Raw genomic sequence first — 27,328 nt, 5'->3', positions numbered from 1 at the left:
TTGAAACCAGAGAAAAGTTGTCTAAAGGCTGTCACACAAGAATTTAGTTTTGGCAGTTAAAGAATTGGTTTTCCAACCTAAATCTGCAGCCAATATTTCATTATTTTCTGATTCACCTCTCTTTCTACAGTCTCTGGGTTTTCATTATCTCACCATTTCGGATGGCATTAAGTGTCAGTTCTTTCTCCCTTCCTACATCCATCACCAGGTGAGTCTGTCAGCTTTTTTCTCTTTCTTAGAACACTCCAAAAAGAGATGAGAGGTACTGTTTCCAGGGGGAAAGAATGCAGAATAATTAAAAATTATTCCTGTATTCCATTCATCAGCTTGGTTTTAAGATGACTGAAAACCTCATACTGAAATAAACACCCTAAGAAATACACAATACTCCTCTATTACTGTTAGTGGTGAATCTACTTTGTTTTATATTTAATTCCTTCATAGCTCTAGAATCAAATAATTGTGATTGCAAAACTTGAAGAACTGATGAAAACTAAGTTTAATTTTTAATTTTTTTTTAATGTTTAGTTTTTGAGACACAGAGAGAGACAGAGAGAAACAGAGACACAGAGAGAGACAGTGCAAGCGGGAAAGGGGCAGAGAGAGAGGCAGACACAGAATCTGAAGCAGGCTCCAGGCTCTGAGCTGTGACACAGAGCCGGAGGAAGGCCGGAACCCACTAACTGTGAGATCATGACCTGAGCCAAAGTCCCACACTTAACTGACTGAGCCACCCAGGTGCCCCTAATTTTTTGTTTAAACGTTGAATACTGGTAGAAGTCACATAAAATTTTAATAAATCAGCACCCATTTTGGGCAAGTAGTACTTCTGCTTTCATTCTATGGTGGACTTCATCTTTGCTTTTAACAAACTGCAGGCTACATTGCTGTTATTCAGAAGGTGTAAATAACTTGGGCAAGGTAGTTATCATTCTATGTTTTTTCCCCCCCCCCCATTCAGAAAATCTCAGCCCTGTTTCCTATCTTAGGGGCCTCAGATAACTTAAAAGCCTCATTGAACATTTGGTGTCTAGTGCAAAATAGTATGCTTGATGCCGAGGAGGAATACCAAGATGTACAGGACACAGAGCCCTGCCCTTCTAGAGCAAGAATTTGGATGAAGCGGACCAGCGGAGAAACCAACCGTCAGTCGGTATAACCTCTCCTTTTTTGGCCTTTCGCTATCAAGTACATCCAGTGTGTATCATCAAGTGTGGTGTGCACTCAACTAGTTTAATTCCCAAACTGCCATCCTAAGGTGGGAAATGCAGAATTCTATTTAATTTTCACTTTTAAAGGGGTGATTATGGGTTTGCAGTCTTAGGTGTTTGCTGAGGGATTTCCTTTTTCCTGTCCCGGAGAGGCGTACCTAATTCCCACCTGCTTCCTAAGACAACCCACACTTCCCTTCCTGGTCTAAAACCTCACTGAGTACTGACCAATAGGTTCGGCCCGATTTCTCTGAGGGGCGGGACCTCGTGCCTGGGCTTCGGAGACCCGCCCCCCGTACGTGGCCTGCGTGCGTGACGCCGTGCGGCGCGAGGCGGTTTCTCCAGAGTGTGGCGCCCCCCGGCGGCAGCGAGAACTCAATGTGACAACCGGACGTGAGCGCCTGCCATGGAGCCGCAGAAACAGGCGCGAACACCCGGGGACCCCGTCGCGTGGCCGCGTGGGCCCTCGAGGTCTCAGACGCCGGACCGCGAGGAGGGGCCGGAGGGCAACACAGCGCCCGCGGCGGCTTTTCTGGGCGCGGAGGCGGACGACGCCTGTGCGGACGCGCTGTGGGAGCTGCCGGTGGAGCCCGCCGAGCGGAGGCCCGAGTGCAGCCGCTGCAGGTGACCGCAGAGCCGGGGGGGGGGGGGGGGGTGGGGGGGGTGGGGGGGGGGGGGCGGGGACCGTGGCCTACGGCGGCTTTCGGGGGAGGCTGCAGCGCCCCCTGCCGGGAAGGCGGCTACTCAGGCTCCACCCAGGGGAGCGCTGCCTCTGGCATCTCCGCGCGTGTGTCCGCTGGTGACCTTGGAATCACTCTGTGAAATTGCTGTTACAGCCTTGTAGTAAGAAGCCGTTCACTCAGGTTCATGAGCGTTTAGCCTTACTTCCTGCAAGACACTGAACGTGTCATGGGATGAGAGTTCTGCTGTTGACAAACTTAAGAGTATGATACGGGAAGTAAGGGGTAATGACAGTAATGCTTCCAGTAATGAACACTTTCCTGCTCGAGTGACATAGTCATCTCACAGTAAAAAAAGCAAAAGTAATTAGAGGAGACAGTCAAGGTGGCTAGGAGAATAGTTAAGATTGTTTTCTGAATTCTGAATTCATTTATTGAGCACCTGTTGTGTGCCAAGCACTGTGCTAGATCTGGGGAACTCAGGCACGGAGAACATGGTCTCTGCCCCGATTGGGGCACTTACAGTCTAATGAAGAGACAGTTTATTAAACAGGTAACGATAACTAGCCCTGAATGCTCACAGTATGCCCAGTTGTTTCAGTGATACCTCATTGTGGTGGTGTCCTTCAGGATTGCTTTCCCTGCTTGTTTGCATTTCATGCTGTTCAGATACACGATTCTCTTTAACTTGTGGGTGTTCAGGATCTTTTCGCTTGGTTACTGAAGGTCTCCATCTATCACCTGTCTTTCTGTTGCCTTTCACAATCTTAACGGTTAGATAGTGCCTCCGCTTCCTCACCTGGGAATGAATAGCTCAGCAGTTTGTCATCACGTCCTGCACAGCCCTGACAAGGCTCTCGTTAAAGTCACCAGTGATCTCCCTCAAATGAAATCCACTGTATCCTTTTCACTTTTATACTAGATCTCTTGGCGGCATTCTGGAGTTGAATGCCGACTTCTTGAAACACTGTTTCTTTGGTTTCCCTGTGGTTTATCTGCTTTGTCTGCCCTCGTCGTCTTTGCCTGTTCTTCTGAAAATCTAAATGTTGGGCTTCCTCAGCTCTTGATTCTAGATTCTCTTATCTTATAACCCCACACATTTTCCGCAGGTGATCTTACCAGTTTTCATGGTAAGATCGATACCCGAATACTTCTAGCTCAGACCTTCGTCCTGAGCTCCAGACCTATGCATTCATTTAACCAGTGTTGATGGAATGCTTTGCAGATTTTTGGTAATATGGTGCATTCTGTGCCCTCATGGGTTGTTCAATCTGTTATTGGATACAGATAACAAACCAGCAACCAAATATGTAATTATGGAACAGAAAAGCAAAAGCAAACAAACAATGAAGCAAAGGAATGGGATGTTGTGACATAAAATAGGATGGTATCAGGAAATACTTCTGAGGAAATAGCATTTATACTAAAATTGAAAGATGAGAAGAATCCAGGGAAGAGAAAAGAATTCAAAGAAGGAGAACAGAAGGCCAGACTGGTTTCATGTCTTTACTACTTGATTGCTTGGAGTATCTTATGTTGGACATTTTGGGCTTTTTCCAGGGTTGGGTTGTACGACCCCAGAGGAAGGGATCTTGAGTGTAGGGATCTGTTTATATCTCCCAAGTGTACTATCGAGAGTAAGACATTCAATATAGACTTTTGAGGAGGATGAATAATTTGTGTCTAGAAGGGACTGCATGTTTGAATGGAAGGGGTGTACGAATACAATTTATTTAAACAAGCTCCCTAAAGGTGTTAGGAGATAACACTTAACAGTGCTGCAAAGGGGTCACTAGGATGCTAAAAGACAAGTATTACACATATAAACCCAAGGCTAAATTATCATGCTAGCTTTATCATCTAGTTTTTGCTCTATTTAGAACTGCTGATTATAAATGCTATAGTTTTGTTTTTTTTTTTAAAGAAAATTAGTCTCCTACATTTAGCGAAGATTTATAGTTTTTCCAGTCCACTTCCCGCTCCACTTAATAGATTTTATTTTTTAGGGAAGTCTTAGATTCACAACAAAATTGAGTGGAAGGAGTAGAGACCTATGTTCTGCCTCCACCCTGGTATCTTCCCTCATTAGCAGAGTCCCCTGCCATAGCAGTACATTTGTTAAAATGGATGAACATCATCATAATTCAATATGCATAGTTTTACACTGGGGTCCACTCTTGGAGTTGTACATATTTTGATTTTGGAAAACTTCATAATAATATGTATCCACTATTATAGTATACTATAGAGTATTGTTACTGTCCTAAAATTTTCTTTGCTCTGCCTTTTCATCCATCCCTACACCCTAACGTAATCTGCTTTTTAGAAAATAAGAATGACTTTGATTTTAGTTTATTTCCAGTTACATTTAGTTAATATTTTAGGATTATGATTCATTCCAACATTTGTGCACTTTGCTTCTCCTACTGAAATTTTGTACCTTTTAAAAGTTCTTCTCCCCTTTGGCACAGTATGCATTTTATTTATTTTAATTGGTTTAACTAATTTTATTATTATTATTTTTTTACATTTTTTAAAATGTTTGCTGTTTTGAGAGCGACAGAGAGACAGAACATGAGCACAGGAGGGGGAGGGGCAGAGAGAGAGGGAGACACAGAATCCGAAGCAGGCTCCAGGATCTGAGCTGTCAGCACAGACTCTGATGCGGCACTTGAACTCACAAACTGTGAGATCATGACCTGAGCCAAAGTCAGACACTTAACTGACTGAGCCACCCACGTGCCCTGTTCAACTAATTTTAATTGGTTAGATTATCATTCTAGAAGTCTGGAGAATATTTAGGTGTTATCAGTAAAATATAAGCTAATTGATGGCTCTTTATATTTTATTTCATTAAGCTGTTAGGGTTATACTAGTTTCCTGGATGAACTTACCTACATTTATGCTTATAATAGTTCTTAAAACCAAAATGCATTCTTAGATTTGAGTGATCAGCAAGTCACAATTATTTGGCCATTTACTTTAAGCAGTATTCACTTCTCTAAACATATTACTGTAATTGTCATAGTCTTGGAGTTCCAAAAATTGGTTTTATTCAGGAAGTACAAACTCAGTTTAACTTCACAGCAGAATCTTGCTAGTTGGAAATACAAGTTCTCTGAAACATGAATGGGATATTCTTTCAAAGATCCCAAACTAATTTGTTATTGCTGGATACATATTAAGAGTGTGTTCCTCTTGAGGGAACAGGATGTACAGGAGTACAGTGTATAGAGAATAGTGTATTTGGACAGCTTGGTGGAAAGGAGGGAGTGGAAAGAGGCAAACCTGTAGAGATTAGCGGTGGTTGCTCTCGGAAGGACCAGGTAAGCAGTTAGGGAGGTTAAGAAAAATTGTGCTGAATGTACTAGGAACCAACAAACCAAGCACTGGAGTATTTTTTATTTTTTAATTTTTTAAATGTTTATTTATATTTAAGAGGGAGAGAGAGACAGAGTGCAAGTGGCAGAGGGACAGAGAGAAAGGGAGACAGAACCCGAAGCAGGCTCCAGGCTCCAGGTTGTCAGCATAGAGCCCGACGTGGGGCTCGCACACACCAGCTGTGAAATCATGACCTGAGCCGAAGTTGGACGTTTAACCGACTGAGCCACCCAGGTGCCCCTGGAGTATTTTTATATTTAGATGATTGTCACAAGTTCAACTTCATTAGGTGGCTTTTAGCTGTAATAATTTATATTCTATTTTATTAAAAAAATGCAAACTGATTGGTGATATGGTGGTAAAAGTCTTGACTGGGAAGAGTTAAGGCCTCATTCTAGTAAAGATGCTAGGCATCTTAATTATACTTTTACATCTTCTATAGATAAGGCCATGGGTCTGAGGATAAGACTTAGAAACCACTTGCAAATCATTGGTCCTAAGAATAATGGAATAATGTCAAAATATGCAGTAGTTTTTAATTTGTCTGAGGGAGGGAAACAGTGGCAAGGGCATGCACACAGAGTGACACAGGCCCTGAGGCAAAAATTTTTCTTTCTCCAGTGCTTTCTTCCCCCAAAAGTAAAAAATTATAACGATTATAATATACCACACCAGTATATTTAGTATGTATGTATGTATTTATTTATTTAGTGCCCATATGTGTGCATGAGCAGGGTAGGGGGCAGAGGGAAAGAGAATATTAAGCAGGCTCCACAGGACCGTGAGATCATGACCTGAGCCAAAATCAAGAGTCAGATGCTTAACAGACTGAGCTACCCAGGTGCCCCTAGCACACATTTTTTGAGCACTGACCACATGCAGGTTACCTATCAGGCCTAGGTATTTTACATGCAATATTTTATTTATTTCTCATAACAGCATTCTAGAGTTGGTGATATTATTAGCTTTTAAATAACAAGAAGGTACAACACCAAAAAAACAAATAATTGGATTAAAAATGGGCAGAGAACCTAAACACATATTTTTCCACAGAAGACATACAGTTGACCAACAGACACATGACAAGATGATCAACATCACCCATCATCGGGGAAATATGAATCAAAAACCGCAATGAGATATCACTTTGCACCCAACAGAATAGCTAGAATCAAAAATTCAAGAAATAACAAGTATTGATGAGGATGTCGAGAAAAGGGGACTCTTGTGCATGCTGGTGGCAATGTAAATTGGTGAAGCCACTGTAGAAAACAGTATGGAGGTTACTCAAAAAGTTGAAAATAGAACTACCGTATGATCCATTAATTCCACTACTGGGTGTTTACCCAAAGGAAATGAAAACGCTAATTTGAAAAGATACATGCACCCCTGTGTGTTTTGCAGCTTTATTTTTAATAGCTAATATATGGAAACAACCCAAGGTTCTATCTATAAATAAATGGATAAAGGATATGTTATGTGTGTATACATATATGTGTGTGTGTGTGTTATTTGTAATATTATAACGTGATATATTTTTTGTACATATGTAAAATGGAATATTCCTCCGCCAAAAAAAGAGAGATCTTGTCATTTGCAACTACATGCATAGACCTAGAGGGTGAAATAAATCAGACAGAAAAACACAAATATCATCTGATTTCACTTATATGTGGAATCTAAAAAAAACCAAATGGACAAAGAGACAAACAAAAAACCCCCAGACTCTTAAATACGGAAAAGAAACTGGTGGTTGCCGGAGGGGAGAGGAGGGGTGGGTGGTGGTGAAATAGGTGAAGGGGATTAAGAGGTGCAGACTTGCAGTTATAAAATAAATAAGTCATAGAGTTGAAAAGTACAGCATATATTGAAATAGATAGTCAATAACATTTTAATAACATTGCACGGTGACAGATATGACTACACTTATCATGGTGAGCCCTTAGTAATTTGTAGAATTGTCGAATCATTATGTTGTAGTCCTGGAGCCAGTATCACACTGTAGGTTATTTATAATTCAGTAAAATTTAAAGATAAATGATGAGAAAGGAGTAGTAATTAGGTAACAATTCAGTCTCTGCTCCAGTCCATCTGGCTCCTGAGCTCAGCCAGCACTTGACCTGGCTCTTTGTTTGCTGAAGAAGCCTTATGATTTTGTTGGTAGAGTAGGTGTAGTCACTAGTTGAAGTGGAGCCACCAAGGCTGCAAGATTTTCATACTTTTTATTTATTATTTATTTATTTTTAAATGTCAGTGGGGGAGAAGCAGAGAGAGAGGGAAAGAGATAATCTCAAGCAAGCTCCTTGCTGTCATCACAGAACCGCACATGGGGCTCGATCTAATGAATCTGGGAGATCATGACCTGACCTGAAACCAGGAGTCAGATGCTTAACTGACTGAGCCACCCAGGTGCCCCTTATTTATTTATCTTTAGAGTAGGCTTCACACCCAATGTGAGGCTTAAACTCACGGCCCTGAGGTGTAAAGTCTCATGCACTATGGACAAAGCCAGCCAGGCATCCCTGATTTTCTTATTTTTTAAATTGAAGTATGTTCAGAGGTGCCTGGGTGGCTCAGTGGGTTAAGTGTCCGACTTTGGCTCAGGTCATGATCTGGCAGTTGAGTTTGAGCCCCGGGTCGGACTCTGTGTGATAGCTCAGAGCCTGGAGCCTGCCTCTGATTCTGTCTCCCTGTCTCTCTGCCCCTCCCCCACTTGTGCTCTGTCTGTCTGTCTCTCTCAAAAATAAATAAAAACATTAAAAAAACTTTAAACTGAGGTATTTTTACTTCAAGCTTAGTAAAAAGATGCCTGTGCTTTAGTATTCTCTAACTCCTTTTTTTAAATTGAGATATTATTGACATAACATTATGTAAGATTTGATACATTTGTATAATGCAGTATGATTAGCACTGGTTGTGTTAGCTTTGATTACATAATTATTATATCTTTTTTTTTCTGGTGAGAAAAAAGAAGATTTAAGGTCTAGTGTCAGAAAATTTGAAGTATAGTCCCTGACTTATGATGGTTCAACATAGGATTTTTCAACTTGACAATGGTGTGGGAGCAATACGCATTTAGTAGAATCTGTACTTTGAATTCTTAATTTTTACTTTTTCCTGGTCTGACGATATGTGGTACGATATTCTCATGATGCTGGATGGCAGCAGGGAACTGTAGCTCCCAAATCAGCTGTGTGGTCATGAGAGTAACAACCGATGCATTTGCAACCATTCTGTGCCCATATAGCCATTCTGTCTTTCACTTTCAGTACAGTAATCCATACATTATGTGAGATATTCAACATTACTAAAAATAGTCTTTGTTAGATGATTTTGCCCAACAGTAGATAAGTGTTCTGAGCACATTTAAGGTTGGCCTGGCTAAGCTATGGTATTTGGTAGGTTGGGTGTATTAAATGCATTTTGACTCAAGTTAGTTTCAGCTTTGATATGTTTATGAGAATGTAACCCTGTTGTAAGTTGAGGTAGATCTGCATATCATACATTACTGTTGACTCTAATCACTATACTGTGTATTTGATTTGTAGAACTTAATTCATCTTCTAGTTCCAAGTTTATACCTTTTAACAACATCTAGCTCCTTTATTGAAATTTTTAACCTTTCCTTATTCTTTAGGTTTGGATATTCTGGAGAAAAAAAGTGGTGGGGATAAAATCATGAGAGAGGGATGGAGGGGAGACTGCAGGTGTTTATGAAGAATGCAAGAGCCACACATTGGCAGCCAACAGATGTTTTGCTTTGAATTGGTATTTTATCAGCTTTTAAATTAGTTCTAACAGTTAAAAATCAAGATGGTTTATCTCAAAAATCCAGATTTCTGGCTTCCTTGAGAATACGAAGATCTAGCAGTTCAGGGAGTACCTTTCTGAGCAGTATTGGTTGAGCTGAGTATTGGTCATGACCTTGGGTTGGGCGAGATCTGTCCAGGGCACCATAGCTCCTTAGCTATTCCTGCTTGATTTATTTTATTAACTAGTAGGGATTTGCTTTTTGATTCTGGGTCTCATGTACACTATTGTGACTGGTCTGCTTAAGCAGTGGGGTGAATCAGACTGCAAGTTTGGTAGGTACAAGTGAAAAATGGTGATTCCTAAGGGAATTAGTTTAGAATATACTAAGAGTTGAATTGGTATCAACACTTAGGTTTACAAAACAAACTATTTTGGTAAATTTAAAATCAACTAGATTAAAAAATTTTTTTTTAAATGTTTTTTCCTTTTTTTTAATTACAAAAAAAATTTTAATGTTTATTTATTATTGAGAGGCAGAGAGACACAGAGTGTGAGCAGGGGAGGGGTAGAGACAGGGGGAGACACAGAATCTCAAGTAGGCTCCAGGCTCTGAGCTGTCAGCACAGAGCCTGACGTGGGGCTTGAACTCACGAGCTGTGAGATCATGACCTGAGCTGAAGTTAGACGCTTAACCAACTGAGCCACCCAGGAGTCCCTAAAATCAGCTAGATTCTTGATGATGATTTTTAGAGTAAAAAATTAGATAATTTGAAAATTTAATTCTTTGTTCATATCAAAAGTATCATATTCCTAAGAGAAAAGTATGAAGTTAATTTGTTCTTTCCTATTGGTATAGAAAATATGTTTATTCTTTGAAGTAGTTCATTTGTAATATATGTGGAAAGCTAACTGATTTACAAATTACTGTGCAAACTAATCATATGTTCAAAGTTGAGCAAAGATGATATATGTTAAGAGGGAATTTTTTTTCTTAATCTTAATTAAGTCTCCAAAGAGGAGTGACCAATTTTAAAAACCACGTTAGAGCTTTCTAAATGTTTGATTTATTTTCCCCAAGAAAAATAAGAATTATATCATTACCCTCTGATGGATAGAAGTTGTCTTCAAAGAACATCAAAGCACATTAATTTTTAAAGTACATTTGCCCAAAATTAATAATTCATCATTCTGTTCGTGCTTATGTAGTGAGAAAAAATATTCAGAAGTAGTCTAGTTGAAAATTTGGTATCATTTAAAAAGGGTTCACAGGTTACAAAGTGCTTTACCTGTGCATTTTAATTTAATACATAAGACAACTTTGATTTAAAGTTACTCCTTTTTATAGACTCTCAGGGTCAGGTGACTAGTGAGGGGCTTTCATACTTTTATTCCTACACCATATAGTAGAAGATTATATTGAAGCGAGCAGTATGACTACTCTTGTTTTCCTGCTGCATATAATATTTCCAGTGAGCTGTTTCTTCGTGGTCTTTGAATCTGTAGATTCTTTTCCTCTTCCTTGGCTGTTTTTAGTTATTTTGGGATGAGAGCTTTTTAATTACTCTCTTTTTTAAGATTGAGCTTTTATTTCTTGAATCCTTTACCTGCCTAAGGTCAGTTTCTTATTTGTCAGTAGGTCCTCATTTTTCAGTCAGAAAGGCAAATTTGAAGATATTACTGATTGGGAATTTATTTTGTTTTCTCCTGTTCACTTATTTGTTTGCTTCTCTCTGTCTCTCTCCTCTCTCTCTCTCTCTCTCTTTTTTTTTTTTTTTTGGCTTTCTCTACTGGAAGCCTCATGAGAAGGCTGTGGGAAAAAAGGTAGCAGTGAAATGAAGTAAGTAGAAGTCTTCCAGAGTTCCTTGGGGGAAAAAAATGAAGCTATAGAATGAGTCTCTGGACTTTGCAAAGGGCGAGAGGGGTTAACCTCTTGGAGAAATATCTGACTCTTTGCCTATGTAGAGGTGTTACTTGGCAGGCTACTTTTTTTTTTTTAAATTGTGCTAAAATGTACACGTATAATACTTATCATTTTAACTATTTTTTTAAAAAAATTTTAACGTTTATTTATTATTGAGAGACAGAGCATGAGCAGGGGAGGGGGGAGACACAGAATCTGAAGCGTCAGCACAGAGCTTGACGCGGGGCTCGAACTCACAAACTGCGAGATCATGACCTGAGCCGACGTTGGATGCTTAACTGACTGGGCCACCCAGGCGCCCCTCATTTTAATTACTTTTAACTGTATAACTCAGTGTCATTGATACATTCATAATGTTCTGTAACCATCACTACTATCTATACGCAACACTTTTTTCATCATCGTCAATGTTGACTCCGTACCCATCAAATAATCACTTCTCATACCTTCCCCCCACCCGGCCCAGCCAGTGGTAACTTCTATTTTATTTTGTATTTCTATGAATTTGCTTATTCTAGATTCTTCATGTAACATATAATACTTATCCTTCTGTGTCTGACATTTCACTTAGAATGTTTTCAAGTTCTCTCCATGTTGTAGCATATCAAAATTTCTTTCCTTTTTATGACTAAATTATATGTATATACCACTTTTGTTTATCCATCATTCATTTTTTTTTCTTATTTGTTAAAATAACAATGGTTTGTTGATGAACACTTGGTTTGTTTCTACCTTTTGGCTATTGTGAATAGTGCTGCTGTGAACCTTGGCACACAAATATCTGTTTTTGTTCCAATAATTTTGGGTATATATCTAGGAATGGAATTGCTGGGTCATGTGGTAGTTCTGTGTTTGACTTTCTGAGGAGTCGCCAAACTGTTTTCCAGTTCCGTTTCAAACAGAGGTCATTAGATTAAAAAAAATATTTATTGATTTATTTTGAGAGACAGGGTGTGTGTGCGCGCACGTGTGTGAGCCAGGAGGAGGGGCAGAGAGAGAATCCCAAGCAGGTTACGCACTGTCAGCACAGAGCCTGATGCAGGGCTCAATTTGCAGACGGTGAGATCATGACCTGAGCTGAAATGAACAGTCAGACCCTTAACCAACTGAGCCACCCAGGTGCCCTGAGGTCATTAGATTTTTAACATCTGGGTCTGCTCATTTTATTCCTTTCCTGGAGACCTTCCATGCTTGTATTTCAGGTACACAGTGGAGTTGAGGCTCTAGTGTGTCATCCAAAGCCTTTGCATCTCTTCCTCCACCGTACCCTTCCCATACCCTCTCTTCTAACCACCTGGAATGCGTCCCTCGAACAGGTGTTTTTCATGTTCTGCTTTATGCCTTTGTTCTCTTATTTCCTCTGTACCAAATGCTCTTTTCTTATCCCTTCTTTCTGAAATGCTACACTGTTTCAATGTCCAGCTCAAGTACCCTGTCTTGCCAGGACCCATTTCCATAAGTTTTGCTGCCTTCTAAGTTTGAATTGTTTGTTCTTTTGACTTCTGTTTTCTCCATGACACCAGTAGCTGTCTGTGGCTTCCTTCTTGGTCGTCTCTTTCAGACTCAGGTTTATTTACCACCAAATGTTTTAATGCTAGCATAGGCCTTCTGAGGCCTAGGGAAGCGAGGTACAATTACGTGGTAAAACTTTTCACTGATTGTTAAATGCTCATATACATAATCCACAAAATGGATTGCTTCAACGGTGTGTGTTTTGGAATCAGAACTGAGTTCTAGTCCCAGCTCTCCTTTCTTGAGAAAGCTACTTAACCTCTCTAAGCCTTGCTTTCTTCATCTGTAAGTTAGGACAGTAATACTACCTGTCTTTGACAGTTTTTTTGAGATTAAATGAAGGGGAAGTATTTATGATAGTGCCTGTAACATAAAAGTGTGTGGCTAGCATTAAACTCTTCCTCTTGACCTTTTCCTCCTCGTTCTTTTCTTTCTTTTTCTTTCTCCTTTCTTCTCCTTACCCCCTTTCCCTCTTCTTCCCGTTTTCTCCCTCTTTCTTTGCCTCTTCCCTGAAATATCAGAATTGTTATTTATGAAATTGGTCTATTTTACATTTAGTTAGCTTTTTTTATGTTAGAGTAGCTCTTTTTCTAGGTTCAGAGATTAAGGGCAAGTAAATAATTTTGCATGTGTTGAGCTATAGGTCACCACAAATAAATTGCCTCTTGATAGAGATTTTGTCATTCTTGGGCTTTCAAAAGTACTCACTTTGCAGCTACAAATAAATGTTATATTGATGACAAACACTTTCTTAGGGCATCAAAATCAGTGTTTTATCTTGTAGTATTATTATATTCTCTTTTTTTATGGTTTAAGTACTTATAAGTCCTTTTTATTTTTTTTATTTTTGTTTTTTATTATATATATAATTTATTGTCAAATTGGTTTCCATACAACACCCAGTGCTCATCCCAACAGGTGCCCTCCTCAATGCCCATCACCCACTTTCCCCCTCCCCCACCCCCATCAACCCTCAGTTTGTTCTCAGTATTAAGAGTCTCTTATGGTTTGCCTCCTTCCCTCTCTGTAACTTCTTTTTTCCCCCTCCCCCTCTCCCATGGTCTTCTGTTAAGTTTCTCAGGATCCACATATGAGTGAAAACATATGGTATGTGTCTTTCTCTGCCTGACTTATTTCACTTAGCATAATACTCTCCAGTTCCATCCATGTTGCTACAAATGGCCAGATTTCATTCTTTCTCATTGCCAGTAGTATTCCATTGTATATATAAACCACATCCTCTTTATCCATTTGTCAGTTGATGGACATTTAGGCTCTTTCCATAATTTGGCTATTGTTGAAAGTGCTGCTATAAACATTGGGATATAAGTGCCCCTATGCATCAGCACTCCTGTATGCCTTGGGTAAATTCCTAGCAATGCTATTGTTGGGTCTATTATATTCTCTCAAAGTACTTAAGTAACACATTTTCTCTCTTCTATCAAAGAAACTTCTTAGTTCTGTTTTGAGAATTTATGCAAAATTACATATAAATTTATTTAAAATTAGGAAGAATACTTCCTTAATGAAGCAGGTATATAAAATCTGTACTTTAAATAGTATTTATTTATTTATTTATTTATTTTAACGTTTATTCATTTTTGAGAGACAGAGTGAGAGTGTGCGAGTGGGGCAGGGGCTGAGAGAAAGGGAGACACAGAATCCAAAGCAGGCTTCACTCTCTGAGCTGTCAACACAGAACCTGATGCAGGGCTCAAACCTGTGAACTGTGAGATCATGAGCTGAGCTGAAGTCGTATGCTCAACCAACTGAGCCATCCAGGCTCCCCTAAAGGGTTTTTTTTTTTAAAGTTTATTTTTGAGAGAGATTCCCAAGCAGGCTCCATGCCATCAGCACAGAGCCCAACGTAGGGCTCGATCCAGTGAACCATAAGATCATGACCTGAGCCGAAAGAAATGAAGAGTCAGATGCCTAACCCACTGACCTACCTAGGTGCCCCTAAAGTCTGTACTATTCTTTGTAAGATATCTCTAATGAAGATAGCTGGTCCTTGGGACCACTTTAGTGTGAATTCTTGCTTGTCAGAATGGACATTCATGCGGTTCCCTTTCCTTTGCCAGTGGATAAGAAACAGAATTCTATTACACACAGACCTGGAAACTCAGTTTTAGATGTTCTTTATTCATTCAGTCATTATTTATTCAATGTCCAGTGTCCAATAAATGCATAGCTTAGGTCATAGAAAATGATTGAGAGATTGTTTCCTCTAAAATTGGTGGTGAACTGAGTGCAAGAGAAAATATGTCTAAATAATATTTAAGACAAATTATGAAAGTATACAATAAAAGCTTACAGAGGAAAGAGTGATTGACTTAATTTGCTAAGAAGGATGTTTGCTATTTTTTTTATAACTGTTTTCATTTCTATAGAAGAGGATAGGGGCGCCTGGGTGGCGCAGTCGGTTAAGCGTCCGACTTCAGCCAGGTCACAATCTCGCGGTCCGTGAGTTTGAGCCCCGCGTCAGGCTCTGGGCTGATGGCTCGGAGCCTGGAGCCTGTTTCTGATTCTGTGTCTCCCTCTCTCTCTGCCCCTCCCCCGTTCATGCTCTGTCTCTCTCTGTCCCAAAAATAAATAAACGTTGGAAAAAAAAAATTTTTATAGAAGAGGATAAAGTATAAAATAAATAATAGGATAACTGAATGTAGGTGACTTTTATGGTAAGAGTCTTCAGTGTTAGTTGATCTGTCACTTTGTCAGTTTTAGTAGGGGCTTTATATGTCTGCCCTGTATAGTCATTTCTCTGGACACATGGCTTTGTTTTCCAGGGATCTGCCTCCTCATAAGTCTTCTTTAATTGTAATAAAAGTTACTGAAAATTTTCTTAATTGTAAAACCTATAGTTGGAACAAGCTTATTTCTAGGCCAGTGATTCTTAAATTATTTTGATTATATACCACAGTTAGTTAAAAAACGTAGGGTGAAATTCTAATAGGTATATATATTTATCTATGATTATGTACATTTATTATATACTAATGTATGATGTGTCCCATAAAACATACACACACACGAAAAGATTTTAAAAAGGAAGAGGCAATGGTGAAATAAACCATTTAAAAATGTCTTGTTTATTGTGATGGAGTCACGCCAGCATTATTATTTATTTTGAAGCATAATATACGCGTATGGTGAGGTTCATTGTTAAAGACAGGATGATGTGAGTCTACAGATCAAGTAATTTTTATATTGCTTTTTAAAGTTACTGGCATAAACTATCATAACAGTAGAACAGATCAATGAAACCAGGAGCCGATTTGTTGTAGACTCTGGGTCTGGAGTTCTTTCTTGTCCAACAAGACAGCAGATGCAGAATTTAAATGTGAGAGAGGCTAATGTGCAGAAGACAAAAGCCCCAAGTAAGGGTCCTTGCTTCTTTTTTATTAGGATCAGAAGGCTTACAAACATGGTGATGGACGTGCACAAAGAGGCAATAAATCTGTGAACATTAACTCATGGACGTGAGGAAAAATGGGTCTTGAAAATATGGGGGGTTATGCCTTTGGGTTAATACGAAACAAAATCCTGGTGCTGGGCAGCTGGGCGGAAGGTTGTTTACAGTGGACATGAGGCATCACCTCTGTTTGTCTTAGCTAGCCAGGGGATGAGACAGAGCAAATAACCTCAGGGTTAACAAGGTACCTTTTCTGATTAGAGCCCTAATCAGCTCTGCTCTGGGCAGCTTCACCTGCAGCAGTGATCTACAGTCCAATTCACCTGTTTAGCTAACTTGGTCCTTTCCTCCTGTTAAAGCAGCTTTCTGCTATAGTACTAAATTGGGGGGCGCTTCCGCCCTGAATACCTAATCTTGGTTATTTCATATACCTATGTTCTTTATTGGGGACTTTCCTCCCCTCTCTCTATACTGGGGCTTTGGCCCCACCTTCTCTATACTTATGTACCTAATCTTGTTTACCCAAACTTGGGTGTGAACATCCTATGGCTTTCTAATTCTTTATGCCTTGTTAACCCATTGGTGTAAGTCCAGGGAATTTCTAAGCTTATTCCCCACACTGGTTCTTTGAAAAGATCAACCAGGTTGAGAGATCTGTAGCCAAACTCTTAAAAAAAAAAAAAAAAAAAAAAAAAAAAGAAAAAAGAGAGAGGACTTAAAATCACAAATGAAAGAGGAGAAGTAACTGGTAACACCACAGAAATACAAATAATTGTAAGAGAACGTTATGAAAAATTATATGCCAACAAACTGGACAACCTAGAAGTAATGGATAAATTCCTAGAAACATAAAATCTACCAAAAGCTGAAGCAAGAAGAAATAGAAAATTTGAACAGATTGAGGGGCGCCTGGGTGGCGCAGTCGGTTAAGCGTCCGACTTCAGCCAGGTCATGATCTCGCGGTCCGTGAGTTCAAGCCTCGCGTCAGGCTCTGGGCTGATGGCTCAGAGCCTGGAGCCTGTTTCCGATTCTGTGTCTCCCTCTCTCTCTGCCCCTCCCCCATTCATGCTCTGTCTCTCTCTGTCCCCCCCCAAAAAATAAATAAAAAACGTTGAAAAAAATTAAAAAAAAAAAAAAAAAAAAAAGAAAATTTGAACAGATTGATAACCAGCAATGAAATTGAATCAGTAATCAAAAACCTCCCAATAAATAGAAGTCCAGGACCAGATGGATTCAAAGGCAAATTCTACCAGATATTTAAAGAAGAGTTAATACTTATTCTCAAACAATTCCAAAAACTAGAAGAGGAGGGAAAACTTCCAAATTTGTTTTATGAGGTCAGTGTTACCTAGATACCAAAACCAGGTAAAGACACTACCAAAAAAAAAAAAGAACTATGAGCCGGTATCTCTGATGCATTTAGATGCAAAAATCCTCAACAAAATACTTGCAAACTGAATCTAATAATACATTAAAAAAATTGTTCACCATGATCAAGTGGAAAATATTCCCAGGATGCAAGAGTGGTTCAGTATTTGCAAACCAATCAATGTGATACATCCCATCAATAAGAGATCATCTCAATATATGTAGAAAAAGCATTGGACAAAGTACAACAACATCCATTCATGATAAAACCCCTTGGGACACATGGGTGGCTCAGTTGGTTATGTGTTGACTCTTGATTTTGGCTCAGGTCATGATCTCACAGTTCATGAGATCAAGGTCCGTGTTAGGCTCTGGTACTGACATCATGAGCCTTCTTGGGATTCTCTCTCTTCCCTCTCTCTTTCTGCCTGTCCCCAGTCAGGTGCATGTGTGCACGCTATCGAAAACAACCCCCAAAAACAAAACAAAACAAAACAAAACAAAACAAAACAAAACACCCCCAAACCCTCAACAAAGTAGATTTAGAGGGAAAATACCTAAACATAACAAAGACCTTACATGAAAAACCCACAGCTAGCATACTCAGTTGGGGAAAACTCAAGAGTTTTTCCCCTAAAGTCGGGAACAGGACAAGGGTGTCCATTCTCACCGCTGTTACTAAGCGTAGTAATAGAAGTCCTAGCCACAACAGTTAGACAACAGAAAGAAATTAAAGGCATCCACACTGGGAAGGAAGAAGTACAATTTTTACTCTTTGCAGATGACATAGTATTATATATAGAAAACCCTAAAGGCTCCACCAGAAATCTGCTAGAAATGGTAAGAAGTGTATTCAGTAAAGTCATATGACACAAACTCAGTGTACAGAAATCTCTTGCATTTATGTGCACTAATAATGAAGCAGCAGAAAGAGAAATTAAGAAAACAATCCCATTTACAGCTGTACCAAAGATAATAAAATACCTAGGAATAAACTTAACTAAAGAGGTGAAAGACCTTTACTCTGAAAACTGTACATCATTGATAAAAGAAATTGAAGACAGCACAAAGAAATGGAAAGACATTCCATTTAACAAATACGTAACAAACATTGTTAAAATGTCTGTACTACCCAAAGCAGTCTATAGATTTAATGAATCCCTATCAAAATACCAACGGCATTTTTTTGCAGAACTAGAACAAACAATCCTAGAATGTGTATGGAACCACAAAAGACCCTAAATAGGTAAAGCAATCTTAAAAAAGAAAGACAAAACTGGAGGTAGCACAATTCCAGACTTAGAGTTATATTACAAAGCTGTAGTAATCAAAACACTATGGTATGGGCACAAAAATAGACACATAGATCAGTGGAGCAGAGTAGAAAACCCAGAAATAAACCCACAATTATATGGTCAATTAGTCTTCAACAAAGTAGGAACGAATATCCAATCAGAAAAAAGACAGGTTCTTCAACAATTGGTGTGGGGGAAAACTGGACAGTTACAAGCAAATGAATGAAACTTGACCACTTTCTTATACTATACACAAAAGTAAGCTCAAAAAGGATTAAAAACCTAAACGTGAGACTTGAAACCATAAAGATCCTAGAGGAGAGCACAGGCAGTAATGTCTAGACACTGGCCACTATAGTATTTTTCTGAATGTCTCCTGAGGCAAGGTAAATAAAAGGAAAAATAAACTATTGAGACTACATCAAAATAAAAAGCTCCTGCACAGTGAAGGAAATAATTAAACTAAAAGGCAACCTATGGAATGGGAGAAGATAATTGCAAATGACATATCTGATACAAGGTTAGTATCCAAATATAAAGAACTGTTACAACTCAACACCCAAAAAACAAATAATCCAATTAAAACATAGGCAGAAAACATGAAAAAACATTTCTCCAAAGAAGACCTATACTATAGATGGCCAACAGACCCATGAGAAGATGCCCAACATCAGTCATCATCAGGGAAATGCAAATCAAAACTACAAAGAGATAGCGCTTCACACCTATCAGAATGGCTAAAATCAGAACAACAAATCAGAAAATACAAATCAGAAACAACAAATGTTGGTGAGGGTATGGAGAAAAAGAAACCCTCTTGCACTGTTGGTGGGAATGCAAACTGGTGCAGCCATTGTGGAAAACAGTATGGAGGTTCCTCAAAACGTTAAAAATAGAACTACTCTACCATCCAGTAATTGCACTAATGGGTATTTACCCCCCTCCCCCCAAAACAAAAACACTTAATTAAAGAGATACCTGTGTTTATTGCAGCATTATCTACAATAGCCAAATTATATAAAGAAGATGTGTGTGTATGTATACACACACACACGTACATACAATGGAATATTATTCAGCCATAAAAAGAATGAAAGCGTGCCATTTGCAACAACATGGGTGGAGCTAGAGAGTATTATGCTAAACAAAAGAAGTCAGAGAAAGACAAATACCATATGATTTCACTCATGTGGAATTTAAGAAACAGAACAAATGAGCAAAGGGAAAAAGAAAGAGAGGCAAACCGAGAAACAGACCCTTATCTATAGAGAACAAGTTGATAGTTACCAGATGGGAGGTGGCTGGAGGGTTAGAAATAGATGAAGGGGATTAAAGAGTATACTTATCATAATGAACACTGAGTAATGTGTAGAGTTGTTGAATCACTATCTTGTACACCTGAAACTAATATAATACTGTATGTTAACAACAGTGGAATTACAATAAAAAACTTAATTGAAAAGATAGTTATTGTCCTGTCAGATTCAATTTTGTACCTCTAATGAAGCATTTGAACTAGGAATAGGTAAGAAACAGCTCTGCCATAAACTTACTCATTTGTGATTTTGTAACTAGAACAGTATAGATTCTTTACAAGTGTGTATGATTTCTTTGTGGGTGCCATTGTGAACCCTACCTGTTATGGAATGCCTCTTTTTATTTCAGGATACCACCTATCCTAACATATTACCGTATGACATACCACCTAAGGAGGGAATGTTATTCTATATGCTAAATGTTAGTAATGTTTAATTCAAAGTGAAAGTGGTAATGTTTTCTTTTGGCATTCCTTTGGGTCATTTTACTTAATCTGCTTTGGAAACCACTGCTCTAGACATGCCGTCTGGGGCACAGGTCTCTGAAAGTCTCATCTAAAGATATTCTCTTTATGGCGTTACTTCCTCTATCAGTGTTTTTCTTTTCTTTCTACACCTATCCTTCCTCTACTCGTAGAAGAAGTTATAATGTAGTGATGAAAACAACTTTGGTGGGTATGAGAATATTATTGTTATTTATACTGGAAGCAGTCAGAGCATCTTAACAACTGATAAGATGTTACATGTTTTTATTACCTTTATGACATGAAAATTTATTTAATACTGTATTTATTATACTAAATTTTTATTATGATATGTTAATAATGAAAATGTGTTTCTTCTTTCATTGGTTATGCTGAATATTATTCCAGAAATTTAAAAAGTATTTTATAGATTATTTAAGTTTCTTTAAAGGGACGGTAGAGGGCACTGTGGTATTTACTTTTTCGAAACCTATTTTAACATTAGAAAGTTTGGCATTTTTATGTGTAATGCAGTGTATCTCTTCAGCTAATCTATTGAAAAGCTATAAAACTCTTTGTTCTTTGCCTTTTCAGTCCGTTGGGACGATAAAAATTTTGTTGAGTACTGGAAACTTTGAGATGCACTATTTTTCTGGGTTCTACATTTGCTTTTGTTTAGTAGATAAAAGAAATCCTTTAAAAATAATAATTCTTGTAAATCTATTCACTAATTTTTAAAGTTTGCCTTTGTGAGATTTTCTTGATTAAAATCAGTCCTATGAGAAAAATAGCTTTCAGTGAATATTATATAAGAATTTAATTAAACTTTGGAAAGATGTTTTTTCTAAGCCCTAGCATCGCTAGTCATATGTCAGATACAATTTTATTTGCCTACAGCCTGTCAGAGATACCACGCCCGGAGTGACAGAGTACCCTTGTATTATAGCATGCACTGAGGAAGCCAGTCAATCTTAGTCTGACAGGAAACCTACATATTTATTCCTACATCTTTAATGAGAAAAGAAGAAAAAGCTTATTTCATAAAATTTCCTCAGGGAAATTATTTGAAAATTTCATTTATATTTTAAGAATGTAATTAACCTTAATTGGGTTGTATAGATTTTAAAGAAGATGAATCTTGATGGAAAACAGTATTTATAATACATTGCAATGCATTGTAAAATTTTCTCTCTTCTGCTTTTACAAGGCATTGCAAATGTAGAAGAAAGAAAAATCTCAACTCCTCCTTTGGTCATTCTATTATAAATTAGCTGAAAAATACTAGTCATAAATGATTATGTTTTTTATAACCTTTGCCTGCGATTTGGGAGTTATTCCCCAGAACTTTCTTGGTGTGTGACCAGCTTTGTGAAGGAGGACACTGAAAACCTCTGATGTGCTTAAGATCACCTAGCAAGATAATGAATGACCTTGTCAGTGACATATCTTAATAGTTACTCCCCAAACCTGTACCCATTTGGCCAGTTGATATTTCTTCAGACATTGACATTTCTTCTCCAGATTTACAAAAATTCTGGAAGTAGCTTGATTTTTATTTTAAAATGAATGTTTACTATTATAAATAATCACTTTTGATGTGTAGTTATTTGGTATTTATTTTCCTGTCAACTGTAATAGTTCATAGGAAGCGAGGAACTTGTAAAAAATTCCTTCTGGCATAGATAGATAGAATAGGCTCCATGAGGGCAGGAATCTTTGTCTGTTACATTGCCCCAAGTGCCTAATTCTGTCACAGAGTTAGGTATACAATAAATATTTGAATAAAAATTTGTTGAATTTATATTTAATCCATTATCAATTTGAAATATTTAAACCTTCATGAGTTAAGTTTGGATGTAGGGAAGCTTGTTTGTTCTTCAGAGAAGGTTTTAGAATGAGGAGAACAATTTCTCTGCTACTTATCCAGTAGTTTGGTAAGAGATGGTTTAGCACTTGAGCAGCTAGTCACCAGCACAGTGCATGCAAACAATTGTGGAGGAGGAAATTATGAGCAAACTTGCTGTTAAAGTAACAAGCAAGCCCAAATTTATATTGTAAAGTAACTTGCTAAACATAAACTTGATCAGTTGGAATGCAAAATGTTTTAAAGAACTATAGTTTTATTAGAGCTTATTAGAACTAGAATTAGGTTAATAGAGGGGACATGCTTTACAATTAATAGGTAATGATGTTTTATGAGCCTGTCAAAGTAGAAACCAAAAGAATTAATTTTAGCTTAAATCATCGTTATGGTTTTTACACATAAAATGCTGTTTTTCTTTTTTGCTTTTGGTAAGTATTTCCTTCGGTAAATCTTTTTGTGTCAGGTGTTATTGCTTACCAGGATGGTCACAAATTACAGCAAAGGGAGATCTGAGACTCTGAATTTCATTTGTAATACAAACTAATTGCTTAAATATTAGAGAGGAAAGGAAGGAGAGATCAATATGTGATATGTTAGCAAAGGGAGGGGTAGGATGAGGAATTGTGTAGGAGGAGAACGGTGTCCCAAAGTGGAGGCAGGAGGGAAGGCAGAGGGATCCCATCATGTGTTCTGCAGTATTCATTGGTAGCTTGTTATGCTAGGTGCTGGGGTGAAAAGTGGAAAGGCCACGTCTTTGCCCTCCTGCAGCCTACATTGTAGGAAAGGAAGCCCCCCCTTCACGTAACATAATGCCGTCTAGTAGCAAAATGCCTGTCTCTTACTTAATTTAGGTTGAACATTATTTTTCCACCACATTTTCACATTTTTAAAAACAACAGCCTTATTAAGATATGATTCACATATCGTGGCATTCATTCTTTTAAGGTATACAACTCAGAGGTTTTTGTTAAAGAAGACCACTATCGCAGTGGTTTTACCAGGGTTCTCTTTGAAGGTCTCTTTTCCAGATCTTTCCCTTAAGATGCCTTCTTCTTTTGGTAAAACATCCTGCTTGTTAGGCTCCACTAATTACCGGCTGATTGTCCTATCCTTTCTATCCAGTGCCCTAGGCTATACATATCTCAACGGTCTGATCCACTTATAAGTAGGCAGGGGTAGTTTTTGAGGCCTCTCTTTGAGGTTTGCTCGGACTGCAGGTGGGCTCTTCTTAAGCTGTCTCTTTCCATGGTTCTTTCTGATCCCCTGTCTGGCTTATGATACAGCTTGTTGGTCTCTATTAAGAGGAGTTATTGTCTTTGAGAGCACCCTTAGGCTTGAACTTGCTCACACTCTTTCAAATGAAGTCAGTCCCTTTAGGGAGAGCTTCAGAGCTCTCTTTTCTTACAGTCTGCCTCTCCTGGGCAGACTCTCCTAGCCAGTGTTCTGGCTACAGGGCTGAGCAAGCCTGTGGCTTGCTGCTTCTGGTGTCAAACTTAAGTTCTGTGAGCAGACTAGGTTGAGGACGCTTGGAGCTCTAGCATCGCCAGCCTCCTGCACTGCGGTAAAGCTTGTTTTATAGGAGGAAGGCTGTGTGGAGGAAGGCAGCCTCTGCTCTCTTGACCACACTTGCCAGAAATTTAGCCTGCTTGGAGTGGAGGGGGTGAGAAATGCTGGTGGCCTGCCTCGTTTGTGACATAAGGGATAAGCCTTGATTAAGAACTGGGAGGGAGTGGGGCGCCTGGGTGGCTCAACCAGTTAAGCGTCCTAAGTGTCCCACCTTGGCTCGTGTCATGATCTCACGGTTCATAAGTTCAAGCCCCACGTTGGGCTCTGTGCTGACAGCTCAGAGCCTGGAGCCTGCTTTGGAATCTATGTCTCCCTCTCTCTCAAAAATAAAAAAAAAAAAAAAAAAAAAGAACTGAGAGGGAGGTTGGTTCTCTTGGTCACACCTACATGGAGTGGAGTTTGTCAGCTTGACCTGGGGCAGGGTAGGAAATTGGTTATGGCTCAGATGCCACAAATGGTCCCAATACCAAGTTTTAGTAGATTTTCTGGAGTAATGTTTCTTTGTTTGAATATGCCCTAGAAAATTGCAAGGGACTTACAGTGATTGTTTTTTTTCTTAACTTTATATTTTAATTCCACTTAAGTTAGCATAGTGTTACATTAGTTTCAGGTGTACGATAAGGTGATCCAAACATCCATGCATGACCCAATGCTCATCACGACAAGTGCACTCCTTAATCCCCATCATCTATTTCATCCATCCCTCCACCCATCTCCCCTCTGGTAACTGTCAGTTCTCTATAGTTAAGAGTCTGTTTTTTACTTTGTCTCTTACTCCTTTTTTTCCCCTTTGCCTTTTTGTTTCTTAAATTCCCCGTATGAGTGAAATCATACGGCATTTGTCTTTCCTGACTGACTTATTTTGCTTAGCGTTTTATTCTTTAGCTCCATCCATGTTGTTGCAAATGGCAACATTTAATTCTTTTTTATGGCTGAATAATGTTCCACTATATGTATGAATATACACACCCCACACCTTCCATCATTCGATGGACACTTGGGTTGTGTCCATATGTTGGCTACTGTAAATAATTCTTCTATGAACATAGTATATGTGTTCCTTTGAATTAGTGTTTTTGTATTCTTTGGATAAGTACCCAGTATGCTGGGTTATAGGGTATTTCTATTTTTCAGTGATTGTTTTTTAAAATAGTTTTGGTCAGCTTTCCTTATTTCACTGGACTTTTGGTCTGTGAAGCAGCTTTTCCTGTCCTCCTGGAAGTGGAACTCTCCAAACTACTTAATTCTAAATGCTCCTAAAGTTCAAAGATGTGTTCCTAGGAAGGAAACTACCATTTCAAGTAACTGAATTTTTTTTTTTCTTTTTCTTTTATGAACAAAGGTTTTGGTCAGACATGAAAAGCAGAGCAGTTCTCTGCAGTGTCTCAAGTGTCATACTGAGGACTTTTATAATCACTATATGTGTGATAAGCTAAAGATGTTATATTCAGGGTTTATTTTACCTAGTGTTGTAATGCCCACAGAAATCTATAGCTTCTACCCAGGTTGTTTACTTGACTGGATTTTTCAATTTTTTGAGTTTACTGATATGTGAATGTTTCCTATATAGGATATTTGATTTTTTTTTTTTGCATTCTTTCATAGTCTAAGTGTCAAACAGCTTACAGGTATTTAAGGTGATATCCATTTAAATTCTGAATTTTTAAATTGCCTTCATTTGATATTAAATTACATTTTACAAAAGAATTTTAGTGACATCGGATTGTGCATTTTATTTATGTAGAGTTTCATACAAAAAGTCAGCAACTTAAAATTTTAGAATTTGGATGTATTTCATCCTCTTCATCTTTCTGCTCAGTGAGGAGTCTTTTCTTTTTAAAATTTTTTTTTTTCAACGTTTATTTATTTTTGGGACAGAGAGAGACAGAGCATGAACAGGGGAGGGCAGAGAGAGAGGGAGACACAGAATCAGAAACAGGCTCCAGGCTCTGAGCCATCAGCCCAGAGCCCGACGCGGGGCTCGAACTCATGGACCGCGAGATCGTGACCTGGCTGAAGTCGGACGCTTAACCGACTGCGCCACCCAGGCGCCCCAGTGAGGAGTCTTTTCTAATTGCAGCCTTTGACCTCTTTGTCAACATACCTAGTTCTGTCAACCATCTTTGCTCCTCTCTGTATTTACTCATGTTTACTCTTCTTATGACCACTGAAAGATGCTCTCCATCCCTATAACTCTGCTCCCATTCTTAACAGGGAATCCATTGTAGGGCAGAGTAATCATACTGAATCATGTCAGCTATCACTGGAAAGTGGATTATGATGGTTTTCCTTGGATTGACCATCCATTCTAGGTTCCTTGGTGGAGAGGGGAGGCGTGGTCATGTTGTGCAATATGTTTCTCCATTTAAGATATCATCTAGATAATTTCTTCAGCAGGAGCATAGGTTTGACACTTTCTTACAGAATGAGGTGGTAGATTTAATTGAACCAATTTACTCACACTCTGTGGTTTATTAATGTAATCATTTCTTACTTCAGGCTCTAACTCTACGTAAGTTAAACTGAAGAAGGAATTGATAACAGTTTTGTAGTAGTAATAGTATGCTGTTGGGAATTTCTTTTAAGATTCACTGTGTACTGTTGTAATGGCATGTAACATTTGCCTGTAAGAGTGACTTGTCATGAAAATGTACTCCCATGATATACTGTATCTGGCTGTTTGATGAATTTTATATTGTAAACACACACATCAAATATAGGTTTTAATGGTAAAAGATCCATGTATATTCCTATAATACATTTGGAAGGACACACAAGAAACTGATCCCCTAGGTTGGAGGACTGAGATAGAAATGTATACTTTTATCTCATTTGAATTTTGTAATGAGTATAAGTGTTACTAAAACAATAGTACATCACTAAGAGGTAAGTAAAACAAAAATGACAAACAATAACAAAAGGGAAAATAAATGGATAAGGCAGACATTCTGTGGATATAATTCTAGCTAAATGTAATCTGGTGGCCCATTTGGGTTTCTTCTTACAATTGGTAAGCTCTTTGTGTCGATTGATGGGTCATAAGTGTATTCCTATATTTCATCATCATATTGTTCCCTCCAATATCAGATGATTTAGAAGAGTTGCCGAATTTCTCTTTGACATCAGATCTTTTCTTGATTTGGAATGCAAGTTAGAAGTGTTGCCTCAGGAATAGAAAGACCATGTTGATGGCTTATGAGTATTCTTCACTAATAACTCAGGCCAGATTTTTTTGAGTTACTTTGATCTATATAGATGGTAAAGAATTTACTTGAATCTTTTTCCAAATGCTCATATCTAAAGTCTAATTGATTGAATCACTCTTGGTGTTTCATTTTAAAAGAATGCAGCTTTGGCAAATGTCTTTACGTAGAGAAGAGGGATTATGTTCAGGTTTTGGGTTATTGTTCTTTCATTGTATTTTAAGCATTTACAGGTTTCCTTTTTCTTTCTGCCCTTTAGCCGGCCTCAGAAAGTATGTTTGTGTCCATTTCTACCATTGCATCCTCTGCATATCTCTACTCATTTGTACATAATTCAACATCCAGCAGAGGTAAGATTTTATAAAATACATAATTGCAAATA

General features: G+C 38.4%; 1 protein-coding gene across 4 annotated transcripts in view; it reads left to right on the top strand.

Annotated features, from left to right (window-relative positions):
- The first annotated feature begins 976 nt into the window (after window positions 1–976).
- Window positions 977–27,328, top strand: part of DTWD2 (DTW domain containing 2) — a 230,792-nt gene continuing 204,440 nt past the window's right edge. For 2 of the 4 annotated variants that reach the window (XR_006714412.1, XR_006714413.1), the window contains exons 1-2: window positions 1,280–1,835; window positions 27,206–27,296. Coding sequence is in view for 2 of the 4 variants with exons in the window: in XM_045486547.1 (XP_045342503.1) it covers window positions 1,618–1,835; window positions 27,206–27,296 (309 nt within the window). In the remaining 2 variants the exon portion in view is untranslated. Of the gene's footprint in view, window positions 1,836–27,205; window positions 27,297–27,328 lie in introns of all 4 variants that reach the window. The other 2 variants (XM_045486547.1, XM_045486543.1) reach the window with 2 other exon arrangements.

This window comes from Leopardus geoffroyi, chromosome A1, assembly GCF_018350155.1.
Source record: "Leopardus geoffroyi isolate Oge1 chromosome A1, O.geoffroyi_Oge1_pat1.0, whole genome shotgun sequence".
Taxonomy (NCBI): domain Eukaryota; kingdom Metazoa; phylum Chordata; class Mammalia; order Carnivora; family Felidae; genus Leopardus; species Leopardus geoffroyi.
This window is presented reverse-complemented; position numbering and strand designations above follow the sequence as displayed.